At 40.5% G+C, this 11,132-nt stretch overlaps 1 protein-coding gene across 5 annotated transcripts in view; it reads left to right on the plus strand.

Annotated features, from left to right (window-relative positions):
* The window catches only part of PDE8B (phosphodiesterase 8B), a 77,281-nt gene extending 66,298 nt beyond the window's left edge, over positions 1 to 10,983 (plus strand). For all 5 annotated transcript variants that reach the window (XM_054053793.1, XM_054053792.1, XM_054053789.1 and 2 more), the window contains 5 exons: positions 499 to 716; positions 1,713 to 1,848; positions 4,735 to 4,902; positions 6,465 to 6,594; positions 7,110 to 10,983. In XM_054053793.1, coding sequence (XP_053909768.1) covers positions 499 to 716; positions 1,713 to 1,848; positions 4,735 to 4,902; positions 6,465 to 6,594; positions 7,110 to 7,225 — 768 coding nt within the window. In that variant the 3' untranslated portion in view covers positions 7,226 to 10,983. The remainder of the gene's footprint in view (positions 1 to 498; positions 717 to 1,712; positions 1,849 to 4,734; positions 4,903 to 6,464; positions 6,595 to 7,109) is intronic.
* The last annotated feature ends 149 nt before the right edge of the window (positions 10,984 to 11,132 follow it).

Raw genomic sequence — 11,132 nt, forward strand, 5'->3', positions numbered from 1 at the left:
CTGGAACAGACTTCCTAGAGAGGTGGTCAATGCCCCAAGCCTGTCACTGTTTAACATGTTTTTACTTTTGATCAGTCCTGAAGTAGTCAGACAGTTGGACTAGGTGATTGTTGTAGATCCCTTCCAACTGAAATATCGTATCCTATTCTAAAACACACAAGCTCTGTAGGACCAGCGTAAATACAGAGGCATTCAGGGAAGCACATAAAGTTGAAAAAAAACACTAGAGGATCTATTTGGTGTTGGAAGATTTAATCCAAAGATAATGTTTAGGTGACAGTGAAGTAAAAAGCTTCATGAAGAAGAGGGTTTGGGTAAGGGTGGGAGGGAGAGTTTTGTAGTAGGTAACCTGTGAGTGCAGTGAATGGAAAACAATTGCAAAGAGATAGAATCCCTGCACTCAAGCTTACAGTTACATATTGGTGGGTATCTGGAAATTATGAGAAATTATTTACTGTAATTTTTATGTTGCATCATAATTTTTCTCTCTTCCTGTAGGAAAGTCTTGACCATTTAGATGAGGTGGCTGCATTAATAGCTGCCACCATTCATGACATAGACCACCCTGGACGGACCAACTCTTTCCTGTGCAATGCAGGCAGTGAATTAGCTGTCCTTTACAATGATACAGCTGTATTAGAGAGTCATCACACAGCACTGGCTTTCCAGCTTACAATTAAAGACAGCAAATACAACATTTTCAAGAATATTGATAGGTGGGTCTGCTAGAGTTGGGAAGTGTGCATGTATGGGTTGCTTGTTTGAGGATGTTCGTTTGAGGCAGACTGAGAGCCTGCCTTCTAAACCAGAAAACGTAAATTTAATAAAAACATTAATATTTAACCTCTTCCAGAGTCATATGTAGACATGATTTTTAAAAAGGCTTTAATTTTCCTGTCAAACCTACTATTTGTATCTTCGGAAGCATATAGAGACGTTCGATAATCTTTTATAGATTGCACTGGCATGGTCTACTTGGCAGCTTCAAGACTGTATCTTGAACCGCTGCCTTTTCATTGCAGGAGCTTCAAAATTACTTTTTTGTGCCACACATTTCTACCGAAGCAACCAGACGCTTCATGCTGTGTCTGTACGTGGCCACATGCTTGCTGGCACTGCCGTGTACACATGGGATGGAAAGGGGTGGTAACAGAGGGAGCTGAAACTCTGGCAAAGTTGGAGGCACCCTGTTGCTGGACATGCTTTTAGGCTGGGAGTTCCCATTGCATTAGCCTAGCTTTTGCAGGGACAAGGTGGGAGAAAAAAGGAAAAAGCCTGACCTCGAACAAGTGAGGAATCTGTTTTATCCCTGTAACACTGTTGTTTTTTTGAAGAAAAACTGCGGTTTGAGTTCCAAGGTATCATACAATGGGATAGAAATATATTGATGCTGTTCCTGGAGAAGGTGTCTTAGTGTTACAGCATTATGAAATTTAATAATAATTTTTTATTGACTTCAGGGGGTTGGTTTTCATTAGTCAAAAATAACGGCGGGGGAGGGGGGAGGCAGTACAAGCATTTAGAGCTGGAAGAACCCAGAGAGGCATGATCTCATCCATTCTTCCAACCCTAGACCATTCATAACTCTAAAAGTGCTGGTTCATGTGAATGAGCCTTCAAGCAGTGTTTTTCAGGACTGTGTAAGCAGGGACAAGAAGAGGACAGAGATCGGTCTGGCAGGCTTGTGAGCAGGAACTGTTTTTCTTTCCTAGAAATCACTACCGGACATTGCGCCAGGCCATTATTGATATGGTTTTGGCAACAGAGATGACAAAGCATTTTGAACATGTGAACAAATTTGTGAACAGCATCAACAAGCCAGTGGCATCTGAGGAGACCAGCTCACATGTAAGTGTTTGTAGGGCTTCGTGCCTTCAGACATTTCAGTGAAGTTCATCCAAGATAACGTGAAGTATACCTTTCATTCACATTGTATTAATATTCACTGCCCAAAACATGTAATTGGATTTGTGACTTCACACCTGAGAGTGTAAAAAAGTACTTCTATTTCCTTGTGTTCTATGCCCTTAGCTCATTTAAATACTTCATTTTATAACCCTTGGTTTCACAGCCATCTGGTGTTCACATCGCATGCAGGTGGGTGCTCTTGTATATGCACAATTCTGTGCATGGAGCCAGGTTGGCACTTGTGCCTACCATCCTGCCTCCGAACAGTGAAGTTTGCCTCAGCCTGGGATTATAACTGAGGCACCCGCCCTGATGGTTTTGTAATCTGGAGCCTTCGAGCCACAAAGAATAACTCAATTGATTCCTGAGACCTCTCCACCTCATCCCTGTACCTGAGATGTCCGGGCCTTTATTCATATCAATTACATACTCTAATGCTCCATCACTAACCAGGGTATATTTCATAAGATATGTCTGAGTTTCCCGGCCCAGGCCCTTCTTTACCTTTTCTTGTTGCCTTTTTGAGGTTGAGCTCACAGTGACTGACAGAGTTCTCCAGGACAGTATCACTCACCTAAGCAAAATCTATCCCATCGCAGCTTAGTAAAAATAGTGCTTTGCTAGAAACATTGACCAAAAAAAATCAGACCAAACCGAAGGTCAGTGATATTAAAAATACATAAATAGAGGTAGCTTCTGTCAGTTCTCTGTAAGTGGAGTTTTTGCACTGCAGACTGTCATGGGTGCAGAAAACAGTCAGGATTGGTGGAGTTTACTACTTTAGGGACAGCATTAAATAAGTTGAACTGATTTGTTTCTAGGGATTGCTGAGGTCCATTCTCCTCACAGTTTGAGCTGGAAATGACAGATGCTGCTGAACTTCAGTGGCTCTATGGAGACTGCTTGTACTCCCTAGCACTTCCAAGCTCTTGAGGGCTCACTGGATGGGTCTAAATTAGTCCGATCATCTTCAGTGTCAGAAGTCCCAGAGCATGGGAGGACGTGGTTTGGGCACTGCTGGGGCCCATATCACTGTTTCTGCACTGTGCTTGTAGCACAGTGCCTGGCACTGTGTTTCATGGGTTAGCTCCAGGCTAAGCCAGGACTGTGGGGATCCAGAGGAAAGGAAGGTCCAATGTGGTGGAAGACCACATTGGTGTGGAAATACCCACCTCAGGTTTCTCTGTACTTAAATGTAGATCAGATAGCAGCTTGTTCCACCAGTTTGTAAAAAAGCCCGCTGAGGAGTCACTGGGAAATGCGGCTTGTCACAGTGCTTTATTTCTCCCTCTGACAGCTTAAGCACCCTTTCAAAATCTCTCAGTTTTCTGGCATCTCCTCACTGGCCTATAGGATTTAGATTGACAAGCCTCATTGAAACCATGGTTTTTTCCAAGCTCTGAACATGTTTCTGGGCATCTCCCTATTATCCCATGAATGCATTTGTTCCTGCACTTCCTAAAGAACTTTTAAATGCTGTCTGGAGATTCTACTGCAATCAGCCTTTCTGATTCATTTTCTTTTACTCACTGTCCTTTACCTTAATGGTTTATAGCAGAGGCTATTTTAAAAATTAGAAGAGTTGGAGAGTAGCAAAAATGGAGCACAGAACCACTTTTATTACAGACTTCATTTTTTTCCCCACTATTAGGTAGTTCTCTTCCTTATTGTTAACGGTGGCTCTTTCTTTTCTTGATCTTGAACAGCAGTTAAGAAGCAGGGGTAATCTAGCAGTTCCTTGTTGGCCTACTCATGCTGAAAAGAAAATTAACTGCTAAACATAAAGTTGGAAGATTAATGCCGAATTGGCAAGAATCACTGCAAAATACCTCCCCATAAACCATGAGGACATTAATTTAGCTGTGGAGGTAAAAAGTATTTATGCTCAATTTTTGACTCCCAGTGAAGGGAGGCCGTAATTACACAAATATATTATTTTGAGAATAGTGTTAATGTCATGGTGAGCTGAGGTAGTCTTTTTATTACTCAATAAGGAACATCATATACCTGTGCCTTTCTAAACTGTTCAAGACCCAGACTATGGCTCTTGCAACAACTACTCTGTCCCTTCCACTCACTCACCAAAGCAGTCAATAAGCAGTTCAGTATTTTACTGCCAGCCAGGCATAAAACTTTCTACAGTCAGTCTGCATTCCTGCATTTTCCTGCTGAGACTTCACCCTCGCTGGTAACTAAGACCAAAAAGTATTCCACACTGAAGGCTTCAAAATCCAGTAGAAAGGTGACATTTTTATCTGCAAACAAACATACTAGAGCTGAATGGCACAGACCTGCTTCTCTCACCGTGAAAGAAACAGTCAGTTGTGCAAGTTGTTTCAGCCCCCTGGGCCTGCCTCAGCTTTCTAACCTCGGAATGAAAACACAACTCTAGAAACCATAAAATGGAGCAGCTCCCTACCATCATCACTCCCAAATTTAAACACTCACCAACGAGGATGGTTTATCAGCTTGCAGTTGATGGATTGTCCCCTATCTTCTGTCCTGTTCCCAGGCAGTGAGGCTGGGATGCAAAGAAGGGTAACTCACCCTCACTATTAAAGAGCCTGTATGTTTCACAAACTTTGCTATTAATACTAAAAATGCCCACCACTGTCAGAGGTAGTGGGGCTATCATTAGTTACTTGGCAAGGCTGCAGTTCTCAGACATCTCCTCCTGGAGAAATTCCTGGTGCTGTGCATTAAATTAGGTGGTGTCAGGTTGGGTGCTCACTTATTGCCGAAGAGCAATAGAGCTCATAATGATGCCCTCACTCTTGCTAGCAGGAAGGCTGGCCATCCAACCCTCTAACCAGCTCTCTTTTACAGAGTGAAGGCAGTGACTGTGAGTGTACAGCCAATATAAAGAATTTTCCAGACAACCAGACACTGATCAAGCGCATGATGATTAAATGTGCAGATGTAGCAAATCCATGTCGCCCACTAGAGCTGTGTATTGAATGGGCAGGGAGGATTTCAGAGGAGTATTTTGCACAGGTATGTATGTTTTTATAATCTGATTATTATGTTATGTAAGCAAGTGCACATAGGCTGGTCTACTGTTCCACGAGGCATCACCACAGAGTCCAGGCATGTGGGTTTTGTCACCGTTCAGAACTGGCCTCTCAGTTCCATGCAGAATTCACCCCAGTCAAAGACACATAGTTTGCTTGCCGTGAAGCTTGCAGCAGAGAATGCTGGAAAGGAGGTTTTACACTTCCAACTTTCTCTGTCTGGCCAAAACCAAAATTATTTTATTAGTCAATGTAATTGGCTGAAATTCAAGATTGTCACCATTCCAGCTTCTAGTCCCAATACCTTCTCTGAAGAGAGCATGATGATCCATGCCTGACAATGCTCTCCATGAAGTCATCGTGCTGGCACTTTCTCTTCTAAGATGGCACCTGAGCTACTGTCACAGTAGGCAGATGATGTGGCCAGCCATACGTCAGGCATGTGGGCAGTGTGAATGCTTATCACACAGGATCTCTGTGGACAGAACTGGAAGCTCAACTGCCTTTCTAAATGTTCAGTTTTTCTAACACAAATGCACCAGCTTCCCAAAAGTGAAACACTCTAGTTCTTTATTTGAACGACTGATAGATCCTTAGCTTTTATTTGCCATTCATGGTGTGGAAATCAGCAGGTATGACTCAAGAGGCAGAAAGGCAGGCATGCCTACCATCCAAATTCAGATCATGCTTGCGATAGTTATCATTATTACTGAAAGAAAATAGTAGTTAGTGCCTGGGACATGTCTGAATTTCACTTTACTCAGTGAATAAATGCAGTCACTTCATAGGTAAGATCAAGAATCAATTAGGCTGTATGTCATTAGCAGTCAAGGTATTGTGTGCTATCTTTAAGTTGCCAGTCTTGGGCACTAGCCTGCCTGCCGCAATGTGAAGCACCGAGAACTGTCCTGCTCTTCCTTTACGTCATCTGGCAATTCTGGGGACTGTTCTGCTGACAGTTCCAGCACTAGGTGCTGCCTATACTACTTTAAAATGAGGGGAGGGGATTGTCATTAAATTCTAAGACTGTTTAGGTAATTGGCTCCTCCATCATACCAAGTGCAGCAAAACCAGTCCTCTTCCAGCTGTGGACAAGGTTACAGGGTTTAGCCTTACTTCTGTTCATTGTATAACCTCATACAAACAGAGGAAGCAGTGACAGTAACATCCTTCTCACTTAAAACACAAATGATTTGAAACAGCCACTAGAGATGTGGAAAACTGCCCTCTGCTAAATGACTCTACAGCCCCATTCTCCAGTTTTACCTAATGTGCCCTCATCACCAGATAAGAGCGTTCTGTCTCGCCAGAGCCAACAGCAATTGCACCACTACAGTAACAGAGTACTTGTGAAAAGGAAGAGGCATTGATTTCAGTCCCTGTCCCAGAAGAAGTAAAGCATATGAAATTGAGGCAGTTCGCCTCAGCGGTTCTAAGGTTTGTCTCAAATCTCCTACTGCAATTCATGTAATCCTCTGGCCTTTGCTACTCCAGCATGAAAGCCAGCAAAAGCTCTAGGGGCTAACTGAAGTTTTGTTTTCTTAGACTGACGAAGAGAAGAGACAGGGTCTGCCTGTTGTAATGCCAGTATTTGATAGAAACACCTGCAGCATCCCCAAGTCTCAAATTTCCTTCATTGATTATTTTATAACAGATATGTTTGATGCATGGGATGGTAAGTACTTCTGGTTTTCTCTCCCTTGCTCTGAGGCAAAGATTTCCAGACTGAAATGAATAATCTCAAGATGGCCACGAGTCAAATGTTTTCAGGGGTAGTATCCGTATATTAACAGTACAGCATCGGATCTAAGCACTGATGCTGCTGAAGCCCATTGTACTGCACACACCACCACCATTAAGAAAATTGAGCACTTACCAGTCTATGTAAAGAAGGAAGAAGTAAAGCTTGATTTAAAGCTAAGATGTTTTTCATGTAGGTCTTTTTTTCCTTTAGCAATTTATTTCTTCTGAGCCACAGAAAGAGAGATCACAGTCTAGCAGCATTTAATACAGTAGTCATACTTTAAGAGATTGATTTGCTTGACAGAGAAACAAACTGAAAAATTTTTACCTCTCTTAGCATTAACGTACAGCTGAAGGAACAGAAGAGAGTAGGAGAATGCCAGAGGTCAGGCTGTTCTTCTGCCCCTTCTATATACATAGTACAGATGTTGCTCCTCTACATTTCAGCATTTGCACATCTGCCTGTTTTGATGCAACACTTGGCTAATAACTACAAACACTGGAAAACACTGGATGAGTTGAAGTGCAAGAGTCTCAGGCCTCCATCAGAAAACAATAACTGACACTAAGGCAAGAAAGACAGACCTCTTGATCTACCAGTTTCACTGTGAATCAGTTACTGACTTGGCTACAAGAGGGATGGTGTGTCCTTTCCAGTGAAATTAAGACTGCATGGCAAGAAGGAAACGTTTTATTAATCACTTTTAAGCTTTCCTGAATCCTAAAGAAAAATGTTTTCAAAAAGGCTACATAATCCACAGATGAATAAGTGCTCTTTGAAAATAACACTTTATGGCAGAAAATGAATTTCTGAAACTAATTTCTTATACTGAATATAGATTTGCCAAATCTTGTAACTGATACAACTGTATTCACTAACACTTCACACAACTTTCTCAAACAGACAAGTAATCTAGTCACCAGTAGAGTAGGTTGACAAGCAAGCATAAAAACTTCCCACTTACCTAGCATATATTTGCTTCAATTTTATCAATGTTCTTCAGTTCTCTATGTTTTTTAGATCCATGGTTCTAATAAGAACAGGCACAGAAGAGCAAGTAAACCTCAATAAATAGGATACAGTAAAAACCTAACCCTGCACCATTATTTAAAACAACCTTCTTATTATTACAGAGATTCTCAGAGCACCATGTTGTCTTTCTTTTCCATATAAAATAGTGGTAGGAGTCAAATTCCTTTAAAACTGGTGATATCATGCAGGAAAATAAGCATGTTCTGTATAACTGGTGCCATCCACACGTTTCTCTAACATCTTAGGGATGTTACCATGCAATGTTTTGTCAAATTTTACACAAATAACATAGTGGCACTTGATCCACATCTGTTTTTATAAAGTGGTGTTTGTACACAGTCATCAGTTTTATTAAGCTGATCTAAATTTTATGGTAAGTCCATGTATTGTGCTACTTACTTCTAGGATGAACCTGTCGCTTTTTAAAAAAAAGTTTCTAGGGTGTAATTTATAAACAGCATTATAATTTGTACTGCTTTTTCTCTCCTAATAAAATGCTGGTTTGTTTTGTGATGTAAAAAGTATTTCGGAAGATGTAAATAAGGTAGAAATCAAACATAGTTTTTCATTAGTTCTAAGAGATAAAATTTACGCTAAAGCTTCCAAAGTAAAAATGCCTATTTTTGTATATCTCATTTTAATCACATGCAGAACATGAACATGAATTTAAATTTTAGACTATTCTTAGACTATTCAGTTAATAAATAATAGCAGAACTGCTGACTTTTAACACTGTGCACTCCAGGCTGCAGGCAAGAGTGTCAAGGCTGTGGCTTCAGCTGAAGTAGTAGTACATTACTCCTAAAAAAAGGAAAGGTCTTGCAACAAATTCTTTGCCTCCCTTTTGCTGTATCAAGCACTGAAGCTGGTAAAGGGGAAAAAAACCAAACCAAAATAAAACACACAAACCACAAAAACCAAACAGAGTTCAGATTGCTGTGGAAAAGGCTTACGGTAATTGTTATTTATGGCAGGTATCTTACATAATGTGCCAACTTTTTTTGTATGTTTTGTACCAAGTTCTGAAAACAAAAGGAAACATTCATAAAGTGTATGTGCAGAGAAATGTATATAAGCTATATTTTTGTTAGAATTGTAATAGAGCCTTACTTTTGTTATAGCTGTGTATTAAAATGCTGCATTGTGTATATTTGAAGAATGGTGTTTCTCGTGAAGTATGTTTATTCATTCTTTTTTATTATATATCGCAACATTCTTCAATGGATTTTTATTCAGATAAGTTGAACCTGTTTTTCATAAAGGAAATGCTCTGCTTTTACCATTCCATTACTTAGAACTCATGTTCTCAGTGGCTGTACCTTAACTATTCTCATGACTGAATGCTCACTGCAGCTTGTATTAGAGAAAAGAATTTCACAAGATTCAAAGCTTTGTCATCTTTATTTAATTTGTTAAATACAGCAACACTGTAAGAGCATATCCATGTAAAACATTTCAGTTCATTATTTTTGTCACACTTCCATCACAACAAAGAAAATTGGAATGGTGGAAGGAACCTAAGAGAAAAAAGTTCAGCCTCAGTTCTGGTTCATGAGATAAGGAGTTCATGTGGAATCAGTACACTTGGTGCAAGATTCTGTGTTTATTCCCATAGTCAGAGACTAAGTAAACAGGTAATTTGTATGGAGATACATCCTCTATAAGAGTAAAGGTAATCAGCATAAATTCTCATGTGCCAGTTGTGGCAGATGTCCTAAACTATAAACTGTCCAGTTGACTAACAGCTGCATATTTCATGGTATTGCCAGTGCACAGATATAGTACAGCCCTATCTTTATCAACCCTACCCTTGTACAAATATTAAGGCTAGGGCTGATAAAGATACTTACTTTCATGACATGAACACATGGAGTTCTATTTTAACTGCAAGGTGGAGAAAGAAATTTACAAGGTGACATTTCTAATTTGGTCACCCTAATTCTGTTCACTGCACTTCTCAACAGCAAGTGACAAACTTTTATTTAACAGATGTGGGCTGGCCTAGCCTTACTGTGTTCACTGTTATGCTCAAAGAACTCAATTTAATACAGTCAACTCAACCATCTTTAAAGGAAGAAACCCTTGGGACATCTATTACCAATGAGGTGTTTCTGAGAACAATGGCACTTTTGATAGATATAAATATTTATACTCACATGTAGACTACTAAAGGCTGCATTACATCCCCATAAAAAGCACAGTGAGTTTTGTGACTAGAACTGTTCAGTTAAAGAGGTCTACCATGTAGTCACTTAAAAGCAGTCGCATAAAAATGAAATAGTTGTTCTCATGGAATAAGAAGATCATAAAAAAATGATGTTCCTTCTCTCTGGTTATAACTGAAGATAGTAGAACCATCTCCAAAAAAAATAAGTTTTATAAGCTTTTGCTGTCAAAGTTTAGTAAATGCACACTTTATATACAACTGTTATTTCTCAATTGAAACAAGATAAAAAGAGCTGAAGAGAAACTGATCTCCCCAGCTTGCACTGGGATAGCCAAAAATGCAATGCTTGCTGATGAAGACAAGTTGAAACAATGCAGACTGACAGGCAGAAACACTTAGTGCCTTCCTCTCTCAAGTTTAATACCATATACCCAAAGGCATTTTACCATCAGCTGTCATTCAAATGCCTTTCCTAGGCTGGTCTATACTATAGACACCCTGAGCAAAGGAGGTGCAGGTCAAGATTTAATGCTGACTTAAACTTGCTGAATTAAAGGAGAGTGTAATTTAACAATTTCTCAATCTGCTGTTTTATTGATTTTATAAAAAAAATATGTCATTTTGAGCTCTACACTCATAGGATTAGTTGTATAAGTTGACTAAAATGGGGGGGGGGGGGGGGGGGGGGGGGGCGGGGCTGGAGGAGGGGAGTGGGAAATATAGCCTAAAATTTCTCTGTCTTTCTGCCCTGCCTTCCAGGGAAGATTTTGGTCAGGCTCAAGAGGCAAAGCTTCGCTTCTGGATAGTAGAGAGAAGGCAAGTGCATGTAGGGGCTGGGAGAAGCAAATCTAAAAGGCTCCTTCGTTTCTTTTAGGAAGCTGGAGTCCCCCTCCTCTTGCTTCTGCTCTTGTCAGAGCTACTTAGCCCTTTATTTTAATTGCTTTTACTGCAGCCACTGGATCTTGAGCCTGGAATTACAGGCCTGTAGTCTCCTGTAACTAAAAACAGTTCTCATTGATTCAAAGGGAACAGATGGCACCGAAAAGCCGCATGAGATTTTCTTCTTAGCTGCTCAAGTGCTGGATCTGAGTAGGCCTAAGGACAGCAGCACCCTCTTCCACATGACATAACAACCACTAACTTCCCAAACTCCCCCCCTTCTCTAGCTCTTCTCTGTAAGTTTGAAGGGAAACTTGCCACTCATTTTCTCCTCCTCCCTCCCAGTTTCTTTGTATCAGTTCCCAGTCTAATGTTGCTGGATGTTTTGGTT

Source organism: Cuculus canorus, chromosome Z, assembly GCF_017976375.1.
Source record: "Cuculus canorus isolate bCucCan1 chromosome Z, bCucCan1.pri, whole genome shotgun sequence".
In the NCBI taxonomy this organism is placed as follows: domain Eukaryota; kingdom Metazoa; phylum Chordata; class Aves; order Cuculiformes; family Cuculidae; genus Cuculus; species Cuculus canorus.